At 31.8% G+C, this 27,416-nt stretch overlaps 1 protein-coding gene across 1 annotated transcript in view; it reads left to right on the top strand.

Moving 5' to 3' along the window:
* LOC125049945 overlaps positions 1-14,080 on the top strand; it is a 35,465-nt gene extending 21,385 nt beyond the window's left edge. The window contains exons 3-5 of the mRNA XM_047649489.1: positions 767-906; positions 11,077-11,308; positions 12,388-14,080. Of these exons, the coding sequence (XP_047505445.1) occupies positions 767-906; positions 11,077-11,308; positions 12,388-12,488 (473 nt within the window). The 3' untranslated portion in view covers positions 12,489-14,080. The remainder of the gene's footprint in view (positions 1-766; positions 907-11,076; positions 11,309-12,387) is intronic.
* The last annotated feature ends 13,336 nt before the right edge of the window (positions 14,081-27,416 follow it).

The raw sequence follows: 27,416 nt of genomic DNA, 5'->3' as shown, positions 1-27,416 counted from the left end.
AAGTAATATAAAAGTATGATGCGAAAGTAAAAAAAGAATTATACAAACTCTACCAAGAATTCTTTTTTAATATCTCCAATGGAATATATCGAATGTCCAAGTTTATAAAGTATCCACTTCTGAAGAAAATTGTATCTTTAATAAAGGATGCTTAAGAAATATTGTCTCTTATTAAATCTAGGATCAAATATAGTACTGTTAATTATAAAATCTACCTTATAATAATAATAATTTACCTTCACAGGTAAATGTTTTGAACGTTGTTTTGCTTTTTGTTCTTTGCTGGTTTTGATGATTGTGCTATCTAATCATTTTAATAGATTCATAAATACATTGACGGCGTATGTTGGCAGCACCAGCATAGGTTTTTCATATTTGGTACAATTTTCACGAAAAACTTCGTTCTTTATGCATATTTCTTCTTCTGTTTAGCTCCAACCACGCGCGCTTTAACTTTCAGATATAATATTTACAATTTTCTTTTGTGGTTAACAGTTTGATTGTATATAAAGTTTGTGTTATTTATACATCACATTTTGTCAGTATATAATAACAATGATGGTTTATAAAGAGTTCTCAGTACGTAGAAAACGTAAGTAAGCACGTAATTTGAAGCTCAAATACGTAGAACACGTAGGTACGTCGTTTAAGGCTCATTTCATAGATTTTTTTTTTCCAAAAACAGTTTCAAAATAGATTTTTACAAATTATAAACAAACTGTGTCATTAGTTCGGTTGCTTTGTGAATGAGAATGTATTTTTTTAGTGCTGCCGGAGTATGAGCCGCTAATAACGGGATTACCCACCATAGTCCAAGCCGGTGAGCAAGCCTTTGTCAACTGTACATCAGACTACTCGCTACCCCCAGCCAGGATAGACTGGTTTGTCGACGGAGAAATCCAAGAGGTTTGTATGACAATTATTAAAAATTTCTACACGAAGTATAACTGAGGTTACATTAAAACCTATGAAAAATTTTCCCCGTTGGAACGTCTTTTGGTCTATATAACGCGAAATTTGACTGCTACCCGAACTGGTCGAGATTACAAATATAATATGACGTGATTTTGGGTAAATATAAAAATAACGTATTTATTTCGTAATCCTACAGCTAACATAAATTATATATAATAACAAACAGTTACACTGAAAATATAGCCAGATATGAAATACATTATACATTTAACTACAAAAAGGTTCAAAAATGTACAAAAGGAAACAAACAAATAAAAACTATTCAATACATTTAACTAAATGGTACCTAATTTGGCTGTGTTGTATGATGGTGTAAAAGTGAGGGTATATACGTGAAGGTGTGTATGTGGGGTATGTTCATGATGATTAAATAAATGTTCGACGTTTCGTAAACGAAAACGGGACATCAATAATCAATAATGTTTATATCCGTTATAGATGATTTATTTCAATGTGTAGTAAATAAAAGATGAGAAGAAAATTTTAATCTCTCCTGTAGTATAAAAACTGTCAACGGTTCAAATAAACGATCCTCTTTCCGGTAAAAACTCTGAAGCGAATTTAACTTTATATACTTCTAGTAACTGAATGTCAGTGAAGTATGTATTAAGCTATCTTGCGCCGTTTTATTTACTATGCCTCATGAATATCGGCTGGGAAAGGGTTTATATTGTCGCAAGTGTCATACATGGATTATCGTATCTTCGTCAAGTGGAACTTTATAGTGACATTGGAACAATTCAGCTCAAATAGATTTTTATAGGCTTTTTATTTTTTGAAGTAACTTCTGGAAAATACAATCTTTGATTTTAAAGTATCTATATAATTTAAAAACCAAATTAAATTAAATTACTTATATAAATCCTGTAGTCTTTAAACTGTACAAATAATACGGCTTATTGGTCTAGTGGTTAGTACCCCTAACTGCGAATCCATGGGTCCCGGGTTCGATCCCCGGCTGAGACAAGACATCGATGTGATGAGCATTTGGTGTTGTGCTTAGGTCTTGGGTGTTTAAATATGTATTTATATGTCTATCTATCTATAATATGTATGTATATCCATTGCCTAGTACCCATAACACAAGCTTCACCAGCTTAGCATGGGACTAGGTCAATTGGTGTGAATTGTCCAACAAAAATAAAAAAAAGTACTAACTATTTAATTCATAAAATAACAATCATGTTTTGTTCTAAATAAAGCCCATTTGACATTAAGATACCCTTATTGTCGAATTGTGCTTAATTAAACAATTGTTATAACGAATGATTGGTTATTGAGAAATTTTACAGATATTTTTGCTAAATAATACAGTTAAGTTTTTTCATTTGATATCTTCTGACCAGGAGTCAAAACAGTTGTTATCAAAATATATATTATTTATTCATGTAGGTAACTTAATGTTCTTATGAACGTCGGTAAATTATTGCTTCTAAATTTAGCTTTAGTGCCAGTTCTCAAATCAAGAGCGTAGAACAGGCTAGAAGAACTGGCAATAAGCTCTTATATGCACACCTTGCCTTAAAAAGTGATCATATTCGTTATTCTTTATTTATATTGTTTTTTTTATCAAATTGTATTAATGCTGTGGTGAAAAGAGAAGGAAACACTTTACTTAAAACTTCTAATTCTATAACGGTATATTAACAATAAATTCTCCGTCACTCTTAAATTGCCAAGGGTTTTTTTTACAAAATAATATGGAGCAGAGTAAAATAATATACAATGAAAGAACGTTAACTCTGACCGAAGACACCTTTATCACGAATTCTACAGTATGAAGCTTTTATTATCTTTCCACGGCTTTCAACAAAATAATAAGTCTGAGTTATATAGCAATCAAGAACAATGGTGCGAGTCAAGTCCATTACACAAAAAATGTACAAGAAACGTATAAAGAAAGAATGATTATCTCATTCTAGTTGGACCCATTTTGGACATACCATTAACTCGTGTCTCAGTATTTTTTAATCGGACAGAATTCATACTTTTTAATCAAATATAGTCATATTGTTTCACTTCATCAATGGTTATATAGCCCCTTGTGGGCCTAAGACTTCACACTTCGCCATCGCAATATATCTAGTGCTTCCCGCGTCCAATTGTAAACCGGGTTGTGAGTTTAGTAAGAACCTTGGAGTTCTGTCGTTCGCCATTCTGTGCACATGTCCCAGCCACTTGAGCCTGTTGCACTTTATGAATTGGACGATGTTGGCGTCGTCTAGGATGTTATGAAGTTCTTCATTGTAGCGGATACGCCAAACACCTTCGTCGTAAACAGGACCAAAGATTCTTCGAAGAATCTTCCGCTCGAAAATAAGGAGAGAGATCTCGTCTTTCTTGCTAAGGGGCCAGGTTTCAGAACCATAAGTGAGCACTGGTCGCAGCAGAGTTTTGTACAGAACAAGCTTGGTATTCTTCCTGAGAAGTCGCGATTGGAAATATCTGCGAGGGCCAAAGTAGCAGCGGTTTGCCATCATGATGCGTCTACTGATCTCTCGGCTGGGATTGTTATCACTAGTCACCATTGAGCCCAAGTAAACAAATTCCTCACATTGTTCAAAGCTTACATCTTCCATTCCATTCCATCTTTGTTTCACTTAATATTTAAATGTAATTATATAGTGCTATCCTTAAACGTACTTCTAAATATCTGTTAAATGTGAGTTTGTCTTAGTATTAAAAAACTAATACTTATGTACTAGTAAACTTAATATTACATTCATAAAAAAGCCTCTATTGATTTTATATACGGCTTTAATAAGAAAAATGAAGAATGTATTCTATTTCACTCACGTGCTATACGTTTATCTTATAAAACCGACAAGACTAACTTAACATATTTCAGACTACAAAGAACAATAACGCATGGAGGGATTTTTATCACGCACAAAACGCGTGTTAGCGCCGGAAGTGAGACGGTAGAACCGAAAGCATTTTGATTATTTCCGTCTTGGGGAAGGTGGAATTTGGCTCAAATCACTATGTGGCACGTGACGCCATAATGTTTGGGGAAATAAGAATGTTTTGGGGGCATATAAAAAGCTTCCGTTTGAACTTCACACGCATGGTTTTTATGTGGAATTGGTATTTTTAAAATAATACGTCTTATATAGAGATGTGTGGTTGATGTTTTTAAGGTAACTGAGTTGTATATTTATATTTTCCGGATTTTACTAACACCTGAATAGTGCTTTTGATGCATAATAGACAGAAGAAAGAAAGGTTATATTATCTTCTTAATTACCGAAACTTATAAATAGACTTCTGAAATTCTACATTATTTTTTGTATGTATCCCTAAATTATCTTATTTTGTATATATTAAGAAATATTTATTGATAATACCAATGTATATTTAAACCTAAATCAAAGAAAATCTCTTAGAACAATATCATTTTAATATTATCTTTCTGAACATGTCTCAGAAGTCATCTTTTATTCAATTTATCTGTTTATTTATCCGTTGTCGAGACGTGAGCGTTGAAAGTTGAATTACAATAACTTATATCTTGGAGAGATGATGCGTGTTTTGAGAATTATTAAACAAGCAACTCTGTTCAGTTTATGCATTTAGTTTTCTCTATTGCCACGGTGTTCATAGTAAGGCCGTGTCTTATGAATAACGAAATTGCGAAGTGGTCCGATATGGTGCGCCTTATAGGACTCGTACTATCACGCATCTCGCCAATATACAGAACACCATACAGCGTTTGATTAGTGTGATAATTACAAACTTTCGCGGCTGTTGACTTCCTACGCGTACATAAATTGTGTCGGAGTTTATTAATATCATAATTATATTGTTAATTTAGAATATTTTATCACTTCCCAAGAAAATTTTCGTTTCTAGAGAAGTGAAAATATATATATATATATATATATAAAAAAAGAATTATTGTATATTAAAACAAAGTCCTGGAGGTTTATATCATTAGTATTAGAAACCGCAGTAGTTTTATTACTATTGATATTAAGAGTATGTGAGTATTTTTAGTTTAACACGTGATTGACATGCAAAGAGAAAAGGCTTCTTCGTATGCAAATGTAACTATAGTTAATCTATTTAGAAAAGAAAAGAACCAGCTATGTACTTTCGGGCCATTTGGCGGTGTCCTGTCCGTTTGCCACCTGTTGTCTAAAAAAACCTACGTCCTCATAAGCCTTAAAATTAATGAATAATAAAATTATAATATATATACTGTTATAATAAAAACTCTAAATAAAATGAAGAAAAAACAGGTTTAAATTATATCACATAATGTATAAAAACGCCCACAATTCCTTTGTATATTTAACGAAAACATTTAAGGAATTATAAATTAGCATCGTACTTATTTCATAAAGAAAATAGAGGATTTTAATGTCAAAATAACTTTTCACGAAGAAAATACAATTCTTCAAAGAAAGCTACGTTTTTATGTCAGCACATATCATGCAGGTAGTTTCATACGTAGTACATAAAATATTCAATGAGGTGAACGACCTCGGTTCAAAGTTATATGAACGAGCTTAACCAAAATAAAATATATTAACGTAACATAGGTCTTACCATTTGTATGTATATGTCTCTTAACACGTCAGTAGGGCAAGCACATTAATTTTCTTAAGGCATGAAGACAACGCCTTGTGCCTGACACATTTGGTCGACTTTTGAGTCCGACGTGCTAGTTTACTTGCAATGTTTTCTATCATAGGACGAGCAAGTGTAAACTTAAGTGTAAATAATTTTCCATTAATTTTTAGCCGAGGTTCTGACGGATACAGGACAGGTCACTACCTCATGTTAGAGTATCTCAACCATCTAGCCTATTACTACAAACGTTTTTATAATTGATATTTTAGATGCTTTCATTTTTATACAGAAATATGATAATTTAAAATGCAGTTATAAACGTTACTTAGTAGAAAATTCGTTTAGCAGCCTACCAATGGCATTATATGTCTGACAGTAATAAATGTTGGACAGCACTAAATATAATTTTACTTTAAAAAAACCAATGATAGAGACGCAGAAATATGTTATGTCAGCCCACTTGGCAAGTTACGTCACCATTTTTTTTTTCAGAACACTATCATCAAATTTCATTTTTCCTTAATGCTTTACAATTTTCCTGAAACATTTTTCTTATTTTGACGTATTAAGGAAATTAAAATGGCTGACAGTGCGGTTATTAATATCCGGTATTATAGCAAAATGTGAAGCAAAATTAACTTTTGTTGCCTCAACCTTCCTTACTAAAGTCATGTTATGGTTATACCATAGTTTACATAATATAATAAAATATAGTTAATGTACATACGATAAACTTGTATAAAAAGAAATTGTGATAGAATACAATATAGTATATTTTTAGACTGTCTTAGCTCGGAACAATAACTATACTTTGATTGTACTTATATGGCCACAAAATAAAGTTTTGTGATTTTAAAGTATAGACATCTACTTCTTTATAAGTAGCGCGATTCGTCAAGACAAATTGAAAAATCGTATAATTTATTGATGTTATTTGCTTTTATAAAAAAATTAAACAACGGCTGTAATCACGGACTATCGATTCCGCTACGTTAAATATAGTTATTGGATTTCGTTTTATAATTAAAATCACTTAATGTAGCTAAGATCACAATTATATTACTATACACTTCTCATTAATTTTATCAAATCAAAAATTAACTTCGTTTAATAAACTGATAACTATTCAAAAAATTAAAATACTCAATCATCTAAAAAGTCTTGATAGCTGTTAACTTATGGAAATAATGTTTTAATAATGAAAAGGGTTCGGCCCAATAAAGGAAATTAAAGCTCCTAAAACAATCATAACGGCAGCCTTCATTTTCAAACCTTTAATAAATTATCTCAAATCATCATTGGATTACTTAAGTGACAAAGTAACTCAGATTAATTAATTCTCGCTAGTATATAAAGTGTTTTATAGAATTTTATCATATCCATTTCAGTTTCTATTTGCGACGGAACTTTGATTTATAGATTTTGTATGTTTCATTCATGAAAAGTTTTTATAAATCATTTATGTATAAATTATATTATTATGTCTTATATATAATATATTAATTTCCTTACGCCTAAAGTATTTTAACAATCAGAATAATAAAGTAATGTACTGACAGATTGATACAATTTAAAAATTTTATTGTTTGTTGACAAGCTAAGTTAGAGAAAACAATAACTACATAGTTATAGCAGGAATATACTGCAATGCAATTTATTGAAGCTATCGGATTATAGATTAATGACGATATGTTTTTTGTATTTTAAACTGAATAATTACATAAATGATTATTGGGAATAAATAAACAATTTTTAGAAATTACCTTTTAAGCGACCACGAAGCTTGGATAAATTTCTACTAGCTATTATACATAAGCTAAGCCATTTTTTAGAAAATTAAATGCTTTGGGTCATAGTTTAAACAATAAACAAGATATTTATGGGTTCGCTACTCATCCATATTCTAAAGTATTGTAAGAAAGACTCAGAATGATTATAACAACTCTAGTATTAGTAATTAAAATTGGTTTAGCGTTGGAAGCTAATCGTGTCGAAGTATAACCATTTTGATATAATATGTATTGTAGAAATCGATATTAGCAAACAGAAATTCCGAATAATTTAATTAATTGGCATCCGGTAGCTCGTTTAACCTGTGAATTAGGTAATTGATTATTAGAGCACTTGTGAATACAACAATTATTATAATTAAATTAATATAACTGAAACAATATAATTCTAGAATTATTAAAATGCATAGTTAGTTTTTACGAGATTTGACAAATTTATGTACCACTGATTTCATATTTTGAAGTAAATAAAATTGAATTCAAAGTTCAGTTCAGTTTTACGCTACACAAAACTAAACATTGCCAAATGAAAACTTAGTAATTTAAGGTTTTTAAAGTAAATTTTAATAGAGGCCCAATAATTGATATAATATATATTTACCAATTTGTGTGAGTAGAACACGGAAATAAAGCCTATATTCTTTGTTAAGACTCTATCTAGTTCTATAACTTTCTTATTTGGTCTAGAAATTGAACCCGAGATCGATTTTGTGTTGTAAATCCCCGGGCGGAAATTGTGAAAGAAATCATTTCAATAGTCCTTAGTCAGGAAATTTACGGTGTTTGCCGCGGATGAGTACGTAATACTACAGCCGCTTCAGTGGGTACCCGTGTAAGTGATAAGGAATAAAAAGTGAACTGTTATATCTCCTGTGTAAATAATCAGTCTCAATAAAGATCTCTTAATATATTGCTTACAATCGGTGCACTGGAATGAACAGAAAACGCAACAAACAAATACACAAAGCAATCTATGTTAACATTCAAGATTTCCCATTTGTCTCCAGCTTAAATTACGCCTCCTACGGCTTGTAGGAATTCTTATAGCTTCTCACCAAAGTACGGTATTCCATTAAGCGCATACACGGACAATAGTTCCAATGAACCGGACTTCCGGGTCTAATGGACCGGATATGCTTCGATTGAGAGTAATCACTCAAACACTGAGTGATTTGTGGGCAATTATAAAGAGTAATATTTTCTTATCTGTATGATTGAGTTTTTTCTGTTCCAATATGCGGCTAAATAAATGTAAGTCTGAAGTCTTCGTAACCTCTTTGTATATTTATGACATGACAAATAAAGATCAAAGTAAATAAAATATTCTATTCGACTCCGTGACTTAATGTTACGATGACTATCTTTATATATATAATTCTTCTGTGAGTGTGTATGTCACTGAACTTCTCTCAAACGACTGGACCGATTTTGATGAAATTTTTTGTGTGTGTTCAAGGGGATCTGGGAATGGTTTAGATTCACAAATCAGCCCGCCAGATGGCGCTGCAGTCGTTACTTTCATACTTTGCTTTACTAATCGCTTGAAATATCATGCAGGACAACGTCTGTCGGGTCCACTAGTATGATATAAACTAATAATGGTATAGTAGAATAATATTTCGAACTCCAACCCGAACGTTAAGGTTTACAATTTGACACGTAACTTCTATGTCTATCGCATAGCTACCCCATTAAGAATCGATTTTGATACAATTAACGCGAAAACACATATTAAAATACGAAATAGGTCTCGCCTGAGTAGTAATGCCGCTGAGCCCCGAATCCAAAACCGACCCCGGAGCTACACGGCCTTGTAGGAACTGCTCGAGGTGGTCTTAGTGTATATTGCCCACCAAACGCAGAGATTCTGGTAGTATCAGCATACCCTACTACTTTCGGGGGCAGGGAAATGCGCAAATGCATTTCTACCTAGGATATCAAAAAAAGTCTCGCTTGAAATATACTAACCTCCAATATGGGTTATCTAATATATAAAATCGTGTCGCGGTGTTTGTGGTTAAACTCCTCCGAAACGGCCCGACCGATTCTCATGAAATTTTGTGTGCATATTGGGTATAACTGAGAATCGGACAACATCTATTTTTTATCCCCCTAAATGTTAAGGGTAGTCCGTCCACTCCGAATTTTTATTTTTTATTTTTAGATAAAAAAATTATTCTTTACTTTTTATGATACAGCATTAAAAATACATACAACCCCTAATTTTCACTCCTCTACAATCAACCCCTATTTTTTTTATTATAAATGATATACATGGCAAAACGACGTTTGCCCGGTCAGCTAGTATTTCTATAGAAATAAAGTTGTGAGCAAAAAATAAAAATACATATAATATGACAATATGTAACTATGATTTACACATGTATACTATAGAACTGCCATTTCGTTATTAGTGTCATTTCGAGCGTCGTAACATTCGTGAATGTCCATATAACGTTAATGGTATTGCAACAACGATAAAGATAAAAGTAAACAATATCGAGACAATATTGTTCAATCAGATTAACTTTCAATATCGTTAAACCTACGTAGAAATTGTTTTATTTATAATAATTAGTTATCACAGACTCAGATAAATTTTATTTTATTCCGTTTGATACAATACAAGTTTGTTTAAATTCTCTCGTTTCTTCAAAGAGGATGTACCTCTTTGAAATCCGACGATCACTGCCAATATAATAAATATATTTGACCTATATTTTTATTTTAGTCCTAGACTACATATGTGGAATATGAAAAGGTTATATTAAATAAATTTTAACAGGCCTTAACTATTAGAAAAATGGTTTGACTTGTGAACGGAAATTTAAGTTTGACTGGCATTTTTTGTTTAGTAATATCTCCGCCCATGGTCACTCTCAATGCCAGAGGGCTCGCGAGTGTGTTGCCGGCCTTTTAATAATTGCTACGGCCTTTTTTTGAAGAGAAGTCGTATCAAAAGTGTTTCACATTTGAATAACGAGTTTATAAATACGTTTAGCATGATATGATTGTGACAAGAAAATATGATACACGGCAAGATATATGGCGCGGTAAATTAAATTTATGTTACTATGCTAACGCAGCTTGTAAAGTGCGTGATGGTATGCTCTGTGTTGCAAAATACTCACACGCTACCTCTAGTTATCTAAATATCTAAGAAATTCTTGGCCTACATAACTTATTTCCATTCTTAATGTGTAAGTTTTTTTAATTGCTACCAGATTTTATATAGGCATTTCCTCAGAGTCTGTGCGGAAAGAGAATCGTCGTGGGATTTTAGGTTGTAGCAGAACTACATTTTTGTAATGTTGTCCACACTTTTACGTTATTATAGTTAGACCGTAATCATTTTGATGTGAAGAAATTTAAAGAATAACATTTTTAATTGTGTGAATTAATGGAATGAGTAGCAAATAAGAATTATACTGCCCAGATGCTAGTTCGCATAACCGCCACACCAAATCTCTTTCCGCAGACTGCAGTGCAACTTCCAGATAGAGTCCATAGAGTATAGAAATGAAACTGCTGTTCTGGTACAAAATACATTTTAAATATATCGTTTTTACGTGCTTTGTGCCAAATAAAAGCTACTAAGCGTAGCAATTACTGGTATTTTGGATATAATCAATAGGCAACGTAAATATAAATTAAGGTTTTTTATGTGGAAGACACATGGTACGTGTAGAAATTCCATTGAAAGAATGTATATTATAACGCAATATCGCTCTTACAGGATCCCATAATAACTGGAAATACACACGTTTCGGGAGCTGATGGGGATGGTTTGCAGGCCTCGTGGCGCACACTTCACGTGTATCCAGATGACTACTCCACACATCGTGGCTTTCTGTCGCTTGAGTGTCGTGCGACGTTGCCGACCCGACCCCCACACATACGCAGCATGGCCGTACGGCTATTTGTGGCCAGTCGACCTCACATATCCTCTTATATGTTAAGTAAAAATAGTAAGTATCTATTTCAAGAAATATTGATTTTCGCTAGAGGATAAGTTAGTACTTTCTGTCACTTTCTTACTTCATAATGTCATATGTCAATAGTCAATTGTCAAATGTCAATATGTCATTAGGGATATCATTCTGTTTATTGATCAGTTTCAGATTGTTATATTATTTCTTTAGATTGTACAAACAGAAATTCAATTACAACTTAGGGTCCTTAGAGTGTATTGATTCTTAAAAGTCCGACAATACACTATACAGCGATGATGTTCCCCTGTTCTATACAAAATACAGGTAAATAAGCACATGAGGGCAGCTTTTAAGCGAATTTTACCTAGACAAAGGTATCAGATGGTAATATGCAGGTCAAAGTAAGCTAATTAAAACAAACTAGCAAACCTATACAGTATACACACAGTAATAACAGATTAGCTACAAGATTCGTTTTTGTGTGATGTAAAATAGATGTTTCTTTTATATGTTTATGTTTATTTTATGTCTTTGACTACATACATATATATAAGAGACATGTTTTCGAAAGTAAAGGTAAAGGAAACTTGGCTGAGATAATATTATTATAGGGCAATGGGAATGTTCATGATATATTTTCGTTAGTATACGACCTCGCACGATTTTCGTAACGGAAATAAAAGAAAATTATTAAGCTATTTTTAGATATCGAATATTACTTTCACGCCTTTTTTCTACATTAGGTTATTTATCACTAAATTATAGTGATGGTACAAAGACTTCTGAAAATCTAACTGTATTGAAAACCCTATTATATCATCAGGTTACTAATGTCGCACTTTGTACCTATAGCCATAACATTGTGAACCAATAATATATTATTGTAATAATTTTTTTTGTATTATAAATAAATTAGAATCGTATATTAAATTAACTTATTCATCATTTACGAATGCACGACGGAAAAGGTACTCCAATAAAAAACACATAGTAAAAATATCACTTAACATTAGCTGAGCCTCCTGCCCGTTTGCCGTTCAAAAAAAATTTTGTTAAAATTTACAGATTATATTATATATTTATTTTATGTTTATTTATATTATGAATTTTTACAGGTGCTGTATCAAGAAGTACCGTGCATCAACTTCACTGTTATTTAAGTATATGGACGATATTATTATTGGTGACAAGAGAAGTGCCTTTGCTAGTAAAATGACTGTGACTCAAACGAATTAATATCAACTCTCGCGGCGTAGTTTTTTGTTGCTATCGTCAATTACTTTTGTTGTTAAACCACTTACTATACGATATTATAATAATTTTTCTTACTTATTTGCTTAATGTTTATTTGGTGAAACTTCGTGCCGTATCCCACAATTACAAAAGTAAGAAATGAGAATAAAATAAACCGGTCTATAAAATGTTGTATTACGTCATTATTTTTAGTATAATATAAGTCTTTCTAGGCCTTTTCTATGCATTATAAATGCACATTTTTCTACTTTGATCGCGCACTATTGTACATAAATTAGTATATTGGTTGTATAACAACGACTAATTATTGTTTAGTAAAATTAAATGTTATTGAAATTCGGGTTAACGTCGAATAGGCAATTTAATAAACAATTTGTGTGTTAAATGTATTTTGTACAGTCATTATTATTTTGGCTTATTTCTTCATGTGTAATGTAATAATTTTAAAAGATTTGTTTGGCGAATATTTGATAAAATAGTTAAGGTAAAATATAAAATCTATTGTAAATAAATGTGCCAAATGTTAATTCTCCAAATAATAAGACTAAGCGAAAACAATAGGATATACCTATAACTGATGGTTGGTATTAGCAGTCAACTGCTACATCCATAAACAAATTATCGCTTTTTTGCCCGCTTATTTCGTGGGTAAAAAAACATTTGAATTTTTTGTAATTAATCTCGCCAGAGAAGTACAGCAATGTTTGACGAGCTTGGAGGAGGAGAAACTCAAATAGAAAGCTGTCTATATCGTTAGGCAACAGTCTCTTCAGACCATTCACATCAAGCGCCTCGATCAGTAGCATCTTTCATTAACTGATTATCCGTAAAAATTGAGGAATCCAGTAGAAGAACACTAGACTTAATGCAAATTGTGTTAGAGCCGCCGAGAAAAGTATTGTGCTCACTGTAATCTTGTTTTGTTTAAGATCAAATTATTACTTATTATTTACAATGTGAATCATTACGTAAATGGTATCAGTGCAGATCTAAATTTATAATTGTTGAAACATTTTATGAAAATTAAAATCATACTTATAATATTATATAAATATTTTTTTACGTCACAATTACTACGGTTTATTGGATTATAACACTGTTATTAATTAACGTATTTATTTTTCCTTAATACATTCTCTCATTATTTTATGATAATTGATAAAACTTTCCTATCATTTAAATCCATTTAAAAATCTGGAAACTTCTACCTACTAATTTAATAAACTATATATGTAAAGGTTATATGTTAATATTTAAGGGAAACATTATATAAGAAAATTAATCAGAAAGTAGAACACACCTCAACATAATTTTCAAATCAAGGACGTTAGCCAACATTAAAATATAATTTTACCCGTTCACGCTAGCCAAAATTCCATTAAAAATTCCCTTTTTACACTCATTTTCCTTCAAGTTAACCCAGGGCTGGCTATAATCCAACTTAATTTTACTCGAAGAATACTTGCCATGTATAAGATTTATATTCACAAGTTTGATAATCTTTTAAAATTCCTGTTTTGTTTCTAAGCTCGAAACTTTTCTAATTTTAATTTTTTAACTTGACAGTAGCTTTTATGGTCTTATAATGACTATAGCTAGCTTTATATAACTAGTGCCCTTTTCGAATGTGTTGTATTGTGAATGCGAGACATTATTTATATTTATTTAACTGGAATTAAAAACAGACGTATGAGAAATAATGCGAGCGTTTTACAATTCACCTTTTCGTATTTTAAAAAAATAATATATTTTTTTGCAGTTTGTTTTTTTTTAGTTAGTTTTGGCAGTTTTGCCCTGGGGGCAATTCGAAAAGCTGGCTGTGCAACTTATCCGACATTATTGTCTATGATTTTAACAGAATAGAGACGACGCATTCCACTCATTTCTGTAGTTTCTACCAGTTATCTTACATTAAAAACTATAGCTGAGTCAATCGATATCAACATTAGCCTTACTCTTTCATTTTGAATCTTCCATTAGTGCATTTCTAATAAGACTTTCCACCACCGTTGAGTTCAATACAATTTAAATTAGGTAACGATAATAACTGTGTAATTAAAACACACGAAATTGCTTTACACAACAGGCACATGTTTGGAAACAAGTTATGTAATTAATAATGAAAATTAGGCAAATATTAATCAAATAACACGTCATAATATTCTGAGAATTAAAGATAAAATTGGTTTATACAAATGAAAGGCAGTGATCCCCGGGGATTAAGGAATTATCATTCATATTTCATTCATTGTTAACATAAAGCCTTGTTATGCGTGATGCTTTTATTGGAAATGTTGATTTTGATATGCTTATAATTAACGAGCAATGCTTTTAGTACTTGAATTGTTTATAGCCAAGCCAAGACTAGGTAATTTTAAAAAAATAATTCAATAAAATTTATCAATCATTTTTGAATTATATTAACAGCAATAACTTATAACCATAATACGCGATGTATTAGAATCTTATTGTTAAAATAAATAATGGCATGTTTTTGAAAGAATTTAATTTCGTTATCACAGTTACGGGTATTGTGTATTTTAATGCTGTCGTCTAAAATTTCAAAAAAGCTTAACTAAGTATAAAATTAGTTAATTAATATAAGGTAGTAAAGGTAAATATAACCCTCTGTTGAGAAAGTTTTGACAAGCGATTGCAAAACCAAACAGAACTATCTTCTATTTAGACAGTGGCTTAGTTCGAACGGCTACGTGAATGAATTCATTATAGCTTTCAAATAAAGTAATTGTAAATATTTAATAAAAAACCTAAATAAAACAATTAGATATATTTTTATGTTTCTGTATAAGATGCCAATCTAACATAGATTGGCAGCTACGAGTCGTATATGAAAACTCTGTTCATAGTTCTTCTTTTCTAAAAAAGAATGTAACATATTTTTTTAAAGCGAAATTTTCATGAAAGCTAGTATTCTTTGAGTAAAATAAATCTTTAGGGAATAATTTGCATATATAGCAATAATATAGCTCTAATAATATTAACAAGCACTACAAACTATATCCGGCGCAGGTATAGAGAAAATAAATTGAAATTTACGTACTACTGACAGACTAATTTTTGTTTTTTGTTTTGAATGGAATCTCTCTGAGCGTAGCCCGGCCGAAAATGGTCTTTCGCCCACGACTAGCGCCATAGCGTCTCTTGCGCGACTCGGACCTTGGTTTGGGCCGTCACAGGGTGGTCAATCGCCTGAAGGACAGGATGGAATCTCACTGAAGTGAGTAAAGCAAGTAAGGGACCTCGCCTTCCCCGATGAAGGCGGTTTATTACCCTAATCTGAGTTTGCTTTGCCGCGTGGGCGGCTTTTCATCATCGGGATCATCCGGATCCGTTACTGATTGTCACATTGACATTCACAATTCTAATAAAATACGTAACATCGTGTTTCCTTATTAGTTATAATACTTATCTCCATACATTATATTTCCACAATAAATAAACATCCCAAAATCGGGAATAACGTCGCGTGACAAACGCGATATACACTTTCATAGTCGTGCGCACATTTGATTACTGGTTACGTATTTTAATACAAAAAACAAAGAATTAAACGAGAATCTAAATAATGAAAATAGATCTGTACTGGTATATCGTATATTTTTTTTGTAAAAGCCATACATTTTGTTTTATTGTTTAAACTATGTATGTAAAGTTGTACAGAAAATTATCTAAATGTGAATAATAAAGTTTATTAAAAATAATGTTGTTTTTCTTCCGGTCTTCTCTTTTTAATTAAAAGGGAACATTACCAGCTTCATAATCCTTTTCATTTCAACATTGTGTGTGTTTAATTCGGCTATATTTCGAAAACCACTTTTTCGTTCAACAATATTATTTGGCTTGTAAAATTTACCAAGGAACAGGTTTAATACACAAAAGGTGTTTATTTGATACGGTATAACTTAAACAAACATTGTTGATTCAAATTGGAAAGTACTATCAGGGATAATCTGATAGCTAATTCGATAATCCTGTAGCAAAACATATGTATTCCAAACATATTTATCCATAATACATAGAACATTGTTACATTCCTAATATATGAACTGTCATATCGTGGCGATATCGTAGATTGAGATCTATGATAGCCAGTCTGCTAAGTAAGAGCTTACAATGCGTCCCTTTGAGATAAAACAAGGTGCTTCAAGCAAGTAGCGTGTAGTAAAGGTAAGATCACACACTTGAACGTTTAGTCGTATTTGATGAGGAAAAAAGGCGTAGGTCTAAATTGAGAATATTTTTTATGTGAATTAAAATATAGAGTACATCAATTGTTAGTACTACAACCTACTATAAGTCTTGCCCTTACTTAGATTATCTGTATCATATTCAAACCACACACCGTTGATGCCTGTTTTTTTGCGACATTTTGTGCAAATTTTGGGAATAAAAAGTAAAGTCTGATGGTAAAGATGCTTAACCACTCGAATAACAGTGCTTTATTCTTATATTACTCGCGAAAACCGTTTATTTTATAGTATATTATTCGACTTTTCAGCACTTTTCCAACGAATTTATAGAAATAAGTTGCAAGTGGGAACGCAGTTCCCAACCGCTTCAAAAAGAAAATAATAGGCAAGTAGGTGATCAGCCTCCAGTTACATGCCGTTGACTTTTTGGGTTTAAGACATGTCGGTTTCCTTCACCGTTCGAGCAAATGTTAACTGCGCACATTGAAAGAAAGTCCATTGGTGCACAGCCGGGGATCGAACCTACGACCTCAGGTATGAGAGTCGCACGCTGAAGCCACTAGGCCAACATTGACTTAGAGTGGTGTACTAATTCGTAATTTTTTCAATGTAAAGTTTTTCGTATTTCACAACGGTCAAGATAATTGATTGCTCAATGAACGGGTGTACGGGACTAACAATATAATATTATTTATACTGTCTGAGACAGAAATTTACACAGAAGTGGCCATGCAAGCCTCATTCCTTTTTTACATATGAAACTACCTTTAGTATTATAGTCACGTATGAAAAGCCTTACAAACTACAGGTAATCCAATGTTCGTACTTAGACAGGTGCTTCGAAATGAAGTTGAAACTTATTGTTAAGTTAATAAAGTTAGCTATTCACGTTAACATAAGGTAAACGACCCGCATGGGATTATATAAATATATTATATATTTACTATATCATGATTTCTGCAACTATTATAAGCTTTATCATTATTATTTGTTATTAAAATAAAAATGTGTAAGGTGGTACAATCGTAAGTTGGAATATTCTGCCACACACAATGGCGCGCAAATTTGTATTAAGGAATTTTACATGAATTGTACATATGACATTTTATCCAGAAGTTATACACCAAGTCGATTTTTAAAGACTCTAGTCAGAAGATCTTTTAATTATTTTGGTAAATTATAGTAAACCATACTATAATTTACCAAAATAATTAATAACAATGCCATACAAAAGGCGTTTTTCCGAAACATATCCAGATTGATTTTTGGCACAGCCAATTTCTCTTCATGTCTATTTCTTACTTCGACTTAAAAATATGTATGTTTCTGTGCACGAATAAGGACATTTCTAAAATGTAATATACAGTAATAAATATACAACATTAAATCTGTCTCTTTTCATTACGGCGAAACACAATTTCACAGAAAGAGATGAATGATCACTTTATTGTGTTAGACTAAGTTAGTTTTTAAAATTTAATTTAATACAAATAGGAATATAATCGCAAACTCCGTTTCATTTAAAATACGTGAATAAGAGTTTAAGTATATAAAATGCTCTCACAATATGAAGAGCAAGTTAAATGAGAATAGTTTGTGATTAATTTTCAAGAAGCCGATGCAAGCAATGCAATTTAAATTTTTAGTTTAAACGGTTTATTTTAACAGGTTTAAAATAGCATTACAAAAGCGTTGTTTGTTTTATGTAAAAGCATTTATAAGGGAACGTACTGTACAAACAAATGAGCATCAACCACTAAGCCAAGGAGAGGGTATATTACTTATTAGACTTATTATCATGTGGTGCATGATTTATTGGTTGCAGCTACAAGAAAGATCCTAAAATTGATTTGAGAACTGGCAGTAAATGTAGTTTGTAGTATGAACTGGTAATCATCATACTTTGTCATTTAGTAAATAATATAGCCAATAATAAACTAAAATCTAAAATAATAGAAAATTCTGCAGTTCGTAGCAATACCGTCAGGTACTTTGAAAATTGATGACGTAGTTAAATTGAAAAACGACTGGAAAATTTCTAAAACGTAAAGTATACATTTAAGCCAAAAATAGCACCTCCTTCTTTATAAACGTACTATAAGCCTACTAATACAAATTAATTTTAATTTTAATATCAGACTTATATTACGTATCTGAATACACAAATCACAATATTCGGTATAAAATATTACTTTGCGATTACGTTAATGTTATTTGCAATTCCAATGTTTGTCATTTCTGAGTAATTCATCAAGTAAATGGTGTTTACAACTATGTAAACTTATATTGTAAAACTTTTATTAAATTATTGCAATTTTTTTATTAATAACAAAATATAAAGAGAAGAAGAAAGAAAACATATTTTATAACCTCATCCATAAACCAATGCTTGGATATTCAGTATTTCTACATCAAATCACTACACCTCAGGACACTACTACAATAATATAACAATAATAAAAATATGGAGAAGGGAGTGCCTTTTTTTGAGGGTCTCAAGACAGGCTAGAACGCCGTGCAGGTCATAATAAACCTTTTTAAGAATAATAATCTAACTTTGTTATTATTAAGAATTTATTTTTATTTCTCTTTAAACTTACACAATTACAAAAGATAAAAGACGATTAAACTATATTGAGGCTATCTGAATTATATAATGGAAATCCTAAAACTTTAATTAAGACTGGCAAATGCCGCGATTTCTTAGATCTGATTAAACCAGTATAGAGACCTATCTGTTATTGGGGCTGTGTACCAAACTTCGAATTCGGAATTAATATTTGTTTTAGGCTGGTTGAAAAGCGGCCTCCTTTTCATCCAATCCTCTCTTGTTTCTATATTATGTTTCGAAATTAACAGTAGTGTAAATAAATGTATAAAAAATATATTAAAATCCAGTGGTGGTTAGGCCTCTTTTATCCTATTTTTAATTATCCTATTTGATCATTTCGTGATTATTTATTATTATTTACAGGCAAGTAAATCATCGGCCTTCTGTGCCTGACACACGGCGTCGATGTTTCGGTCTAAGGCATGTGGTTTCCTCACGATGTCTACTTGGACCATAATAGCGAGTGTTAAATGCGAAATTGAAAAGAAATATCCATTATGGCACAAATCTGATTCGAACCCACGACCTTAGATTGAGAGGCGCACGCTCAACCTGACCAGTATCTAAATGAAAAATACCTGAAATAATCATTTATACCCACTACTTAGGTACCGCTTATTCCAAATTTAAAATCAAAATGACAAGTGTTCTCAACAATTAAAGCTGTCGGCGTCAAAAATACTTTGAAACGCCCTTCAAGATAGATATCTACTTTGCGAACCACTGCCTTAACGTAATGACACCGATTCGAGTGTCATAAGGAAGAGTGGGCTCGAATTGAAATGAAACCTCTCTTAAGGAAATTCAGCATTATTAACATTCGTTTGTTTTTATTTAGAGTACGCCTAACTGATTATATTTTACTTAGGATAATTAAGTAAACGGCTATAATACATAACTAATTATTTTTTATTACAATCAAATATTAAATAAAATATTTACTGTTTAACTAAACAGTTATTAATATAGTCTTTACCTGACAACTCTTTTGATATTCTAATAAGAATTCGGAAATAATATTTGTTTTAAGTTGGCTAACTACGCTGACTTTTCTCTACTTTTTATAAATATTAAACAAAAGTGTAAATAAACACATGGAATAATTAAGCTGAATCTATACTTTTCTTAGAGATTTAGATAACTCAAAATTATTAACGTTTCGCCGTTTAAATAATTTATTTATTTTAATTTTTCATTTAGTTCGATTTTTTATAAACATTTCAAGTTTACATTGTACTTCGTTGCCGCCCATACTAGTTAATTATTATTTGTATAACTATATGTGACGTTCGCTATTTAATCATTGTTATTTATTTATAAAAAAACGAATTCTATTTCTTTGTTTCTTTAGCGTGATTTATTTTATTGATGAAAGTAATTATTAAAACTACAAGAGTACATTTTTATTCTACAGTTAACATACACAGAAGCATGGTTATATTATTGATCTTACTTGATCTTACATGGTGGTTACACTTCATCATCAACTATCGATAGGACTTATTATTCAAAGCCATATTCGAATACGTTCGATTTTTGAATTCACACCTAACAACCCTTTGATATTCATATAAACCGTAACTGCCTAAAATGTTCAAAATGTCGGCCAAATTCACAATGAAAGAGAATCGTTGCATATTCCACACTGACCCACGGTCCGGAATCAACGTTTTGCATAATACAAGACTTTGGTAACAAGAAAAGAAGGCTTTGGAGGTTTCTTCGTTTCGACTTTACGGTTTACCGACGAGATATCTAGTAAATAGGACACTTCTTAGTAGTATATTAGGAGTTTTTAGGAGTTTTGCAAGTAATTAAGTATATAAAATTATTATAATAGTACGATGTTTAGAGATAGGGAAATGTGTGAATGTAAATAGTAGAGAAACATTAAAACACAACTTTTGCGAACTCTTGCTAATTTCAAGTTGTGCGGTCAAACTTACATTGATTTGATTTTTTTTTCAATAAGAGTTGTACATTTTAATAACATAGTTTTTTCCATACAATATTGCACAAAGATTTGTGGTTAAAAAACCCGTCTTGTGTATAAGAAGCCTAATATTTGTAGCGACATCTATTGGGTGCAGTGGCGTGTAACAATGCTAATGTTATTTGAATAGAAATTGGATTTCTTCGTTTTCGTCTCGCTTTAACCCTTCATACAATAGTTATTAAGAAAATGAAATTCAGTAGAACTGAAAGCTTATGTAATTCAAATGACGAATTCTTAAATAAAGATACTAATCAAAAACACCGACAATATTAATATATTTCTTTGTTTCAACGTTTTGTTTTATATGCGAATATTTGTAGTCCAAAAAACTCAATGAAATTACGTAAAAGTCGACCTTCGAGCCGAACATCAGATCAGGAATCCATTTGTGGAACAAAAACGCTAAATCCAATTCGGGTTTTTTTATCCGATCTTTAGAACAGTGTGTTTTTATAATACATCTCGATGCCACAGTCGAATGGAACAGACCCACCTTTGACATGAGATATACCATAATTGACATATTTCAGCTGCATTTGTCATGAAAGCTTCCGTGCCTTTATATTGCCATACGCCTCTATACATCTGGAAATATTGAAATTTTTGCACATCGAAAGTTCTATTGCAATGTGGCACTGCAATTTCATATTTTATACGCTTTGACTTTTACGAATCTTTGAAATTCAAATTTTGATATCGATGTAGTAGCAATAATCTGCATAAATTTGTCGCATATAATGCAGCTTTGTTCCTTCCAGAAAAGTTTTTATATAACTTCTGTTTTGTCTAATAAAATGTATAATTTACGATTTTATTGCATTATATTTCTGAAACTGACAAAGAGACAGCTAGTTCTAACGAGGAATAGCTTGACGGTGTCGAACAGAATCGTCCAGACTATAAGCAAAAACCTTTAAACCGTACCGAGTTTTTACAAGATCCGGACATGTCCAATTGGTTTTAAGATAGTGATGTTTTTAGACAAAAACAGTAATAATTGTTAAAAAGTAATTAAATATAACACTCAGAGTAGTATTTTATTTATCAAAAAAACTTAAACTTTTTCGTATCACTTACGTCAACATTATGTTTATGTCTATGTGTTAACTTTATTCTTCTATTCTTTAGGAAGAAAACAAGACCAACATAAGCAATTTTGAGTGTATACTTACGTCGTTGGTTAATTATTACTGGAGTGGACACATTTAATAAAACTCCTTCATCGATTGGTGAAAAGCATTTGAAACGTCGAGTCATATAAATAGTTCGTGTTTATTTAAAGAAGTTGTATTTTACCTATGCGCTTTACTGCCTGAAACTTCCTATAAAACGAAATACAAGATACAAATTGTAAACATTCAAAAATATATTTATTATTTATTTATTTATTAACACTTCGTTGCATGACAATGTAAAAATTAAACATTAGGGCAACTGGCGACCTTATCGTTTTCGAGCGATCTCTTCCAGGCAACCACTATGAGAAAAGAAAAATAAATGTATTAAATTAGATAAGGTAGGCAAGAAGTGCAAAAATACATATTACATATAGAAAAAAAAACTAAACAAGAACAAAAAACAAACTAAACTAATAAAGGATGACATGAAAAATAAAAAGTAAAAAGTGCACATGAATTATGATAACTTAATTTAAGATCAGTCTAACGTCAGTTAGTAGTTACTACATAAGTTAGGGATACAATGTGGACAGGTAATGTTTGTACAGTTGAAATTTAAAGGAAGATAGTTAAATAATGCAAGAAATACAACAGAAAATTTAATTTTCTATGATTTTCCTTGTGTCCAACATTCAGATAATTTTTCCCGGTCACTACATTAGCACCCTATCGTGACGGATGTAAGTCTGAGTTATGCGCCCACACTTCCGGTACGGACTATCGCACATGAATGCTAACATTTTTTTATTCTCATGCATAATTCTTCTTTTATCATATGCGAAATTATACACTATGGTAAATTTTTACAAGCTTATATTTCTCAAATAAAACATAGGTTATGGTAACTTACACTAATGAAATTTTTGACGTATGTGTGAATTGAGATCTTACAAATAAAACATCGTGAGGCACCCATCTTACACAAAAATTTGCTCGTCTCGTCTCATCTTACAAAAAACAATATCTTGCTTATAAAGAGAAAATATCAAGGAAACAGATACCGAAGTCTAAAGGTATGAATCTGTACCTAGCGGGCGTCCAGAAATTACGTGAGGTGTTTTTATAAATTTTCTGTACCTCCCTTCCCCCCTGGTGAGATGTCGTAAGATTTTATTTAACCCCCTCCCCCATCCCCCAATCTCACGTGAGATTTTTCAAAATTTGGGTTTCTTACGTAAACGCGTTGGATTGTTAATGTAAAATAAAAAAAAATTTCTTCGTGCTTTTATTTACGACTAAAACAAAATAAGTGAAATGTTGAGAGTTTAGGTATGGAGTAAGCGGGAAGTTGCAGAGATGGCCTTTAGGGTCAACCGTTTTCCTAATTTTTTTTTCAATCAGAAAAAAATTGCGTGATATTTGCCGAGACCCCCCCTCTCTCCATCGTAAGATTAAATGAGATTTGACTCGACCCCCTCCCCCCCCTTAAAAACCTCACGTAATTTATGGACGCCCCCCTACCAATTTCACTAATATTGTAGATTTAATGGAGCTTAATAGGTTTCAGGTACCAAATATTACATTAACATAATCAGTAGCAATAATCTAGTGGCGATACGTGTCGTTTTCACCCTATAGTCTTATTATGTTCAAACCCGAGCTGAGCCTCTATGCAATTTTGAAACAGCTTCGTGAAGTTTGACTGAAAAACCAGGCTTCAAATATTGGCATAGTGAATCATATGTCAATTCTTTTACCCCAGCAGTAGATTAGGGTAATGATAAATATTTATAAATAGCATAGTTAAGTGTGATATACATTATTATTGCTTCGTTATGTGTTTTAGTACCAATTGCAGGTTCAGCGGCGAAGACAGAAACGTAGACCCCCTCGGTCTACTTTTGCAAGTGGAATGCAGCGTAAAAATATGGAAGTCTCACCGTGAGTCCTCCGTCTCTTCACTTGTCTACGTGGGAGAAGACCACAAAAAAGTAAAAGTAAAAAAATCATTTAATCATATAGGTAACATAATGTACACTTATGACTTGTCAGTAAATAAATACATATTAATGCTTCTATACTAATTTTACATTTACTGCCAGTTCTCAAATCAAGGGCGTAGAACGGAAGAGAAGAACTGGCAATAAACTCTCCGCCACTCTTTTAAAGTCTAGTTAAGTCTTCTCGGCAGCGCGCAACCATGTGGAATGGTCCCCTCCTCCTTCACTAAGTAGAGAAAGAGATACTTAGTGGTGTTTAAGGATAGAATTTATGAACGGAGAGAAAGATAGTTGGATGGCGTGAACAGCACGTAAATGAAATTTTCTAGCTAAAAGAAATGCATTTTGTTTACCTAAAAAAGCTTTTACCCACGCAATATTCAATTCATATAAAAGTATTATTCGCCACTGCGGATTTCATCAAAGTGTTGCTGACATATCAGATAGTAATTGTATCAGTTGACCGATGAGGCTGCAGTGACCGATTACGTAGGAATTAGGTAGCAAAAAGAAAATGCTTCGTCACGCCTTTAATGATAAATTACTTCGAACATCTGCTCTTGAATGGGCTTGCTAATATTGGAAATTTGTTTTTATGATTAATTTTGTAAATTACGGTAAAACTTGATGACAAAGAACCTACAAAAAAGATAATTTATTAATCTAGGAAGGCATTGTATTAGTAAATATCTCTGTAATGATACCATGACCCAAAAGCAGTGTATTTTAAGTATTGTGCAATGCATACTACGCAATCGTAGAACATTTACGAGATAAAACGATGCAATGCTACGGGGTAGCACTGCTTAACGTATTACTCCAACTACAAGAAATTTCATTTGTCAACAAACTTAGACACACTAACATTTGCTATTTGTGTAATGATGCAAAAGCTAATTTCAATAATAGTTTGATAAATAGAATACGTTGTAATCATCTTATTCATAACTCTCCTTTAGCGTAAACAAAATTTTAATGAAGAGTCGAAAGAGTAATTTTGTGAAAATAATGCAATAAGGCTAAGTTTTTATGAATGTGTAAGTATAACTTTTTTATGGAGGACTCTCATGAGGTCGTAGGTGCGATGATAGACTATGTGCGCATCAAACACTACATCAAAATACATCGTAAGGCAATCTGCTTGTCTCAAATCCAAAAATCGATGACATGTATCACTTGCCAAGTAATAACTATTATTTATTATCGTTAATAAATTTAAAGTTTTCAGATGTTTTTCCTTTTTGTAATAAAATAAAAGCCACTCAAGGTTGTTTATCTTTTTAGGACGACATTATTACATGTAAACATATAATGTTTACAAGTAATCAGTCCCGGATTATGCCGGTATTGCCCCTTTTTACTTGCGACCATAAACCTTAAATTCGGAGAATGACATTTTGCGTACAATCTAAAGATAACAACATCTACATACAATTACTATTAAATTTCACGACACAGTTATTGCATATTATCTTTCAACATAAATATACATAGATTTTAACTCACAGCTATAATTAAAGTTTAACTAAAGGTGAAACAATTATTTTTTTCACTTGCCTAAAAAGTCAAATATAAATTAAACTTTCAATGAAATATCCACTTACTGTAATAATTTCATTCATTCAGTTCATTAAGCATTGCATTCCAATTTAGTTACAGATAATAATAAAAGGAGACATACTCTAAGTTGTAAATCAATATTTGATGGATTGGTGTTCACGGCGAAACACAGATTCATCATTTGCTGTCAAGAGCCATCTGAAGCTAAGCCTCATAGATGTTTGAACATCTCTGTAATGTCAGTACACTGTGTTGTGATTAATTAAGATTTATTACTTTAGCCTTGTTGACCGATCTTGATGTTACAATTTCACATAACACCTTATTGACGCACCTTCATACCTTCATTGGCTCACCCACTTGATTTATTTTATGACCTAAGCTTTGCACAAATTAAAGAGCGTCTACAGATAAGAACATACATTAAAACGTTTTAAATTATGGATTATTCCGAAAATTTCACCATTTAGCTATTCGCAATTCTTCATTGAATTTATCGACATCAATCCTCTAAAAGTTTTGGTAGCCGATTTCCTTAACAAATTATTGAATCAAAATCAAATTTCAAAAGTTTTAAAGTGTTCCCTCAGCAAAGCATCGTCTTACACAATCGACAGTCTTCTAAAACGCTATCCTTGTTCGTAAATTGAGTTTCAACACCAACTTGATTGACCTAGAAAGGAAATCTGACGGCACTATTTTTGAAACAGCATACTCAGCTTGAAAGTTGAAAGGTATCAGATATTGAAATAAAACTAAATTTAATAAGAAAATGTATTTTAGTCTATCGTACAGGTTGAGCGTACGACCCTCAACCCTGAGTCGTGCGTTTAAATCACGGTTGGACAGTAATGGACTTTCTATGTGCGCAATCAATATTCGCTCGTACGGTGAAGGATAACCACGTGAAGAAACCAGCCATAGATCCAAAAATTCGACGTCGTGTGGCATAGAACACTTGCCTATGAAGGACAAAGTACCAAGAATACAAGTACACAATATACATATCTGAGGCTAAGATCAAAGGATGTAGCGCCATTCTTTTTTTTGTTCGATCAGGGTGTCTTGCGCTTGCTTAAGAGAGAAGCTATTACATTATTTCTATAAAATTGTTTTAATCATAACAAAATACTATGAATTATTTGAACCGCGCAATTTGGGAAATAAATAAACAAATGGTTCTAATGCAGCTGGTTTTCTTAGCATGTTTTTCATCACCGTACGAGCGATTGTTAAATGACAAAGCTGGCGTCGAATCTACTTAGTGGTGAGATACGCACGCTTAAGCCTCAAGGATGAATGATAATAAATCTTGAATCAAATAATTAAGTCATATTAGCTAATGGCTCTAAAGAGAATAAAGAATACTCTAAAGAAAATATTAAAGCCTATTT

This window comes from Pieris napi, chromosome 5 (assembly GCF_905475465.1).
Source record: "Pieris napi chromosome 5, ilPieNapi1.2, whole genome shotgun sequence".
In the NCBI taxonomy this organism is placed as follows: domain Eukaryota; kingdom Metazoa; phylum Arthropoda; class Insecta; order Lepidoptera; family Pieridae; genus Pieris; species Pieris napi.
The sequence above is the reverse complement of the archived record's forward strand: the minus strand, read 5'-3'. Positions and strand labels throughout refer to the sequence as shown.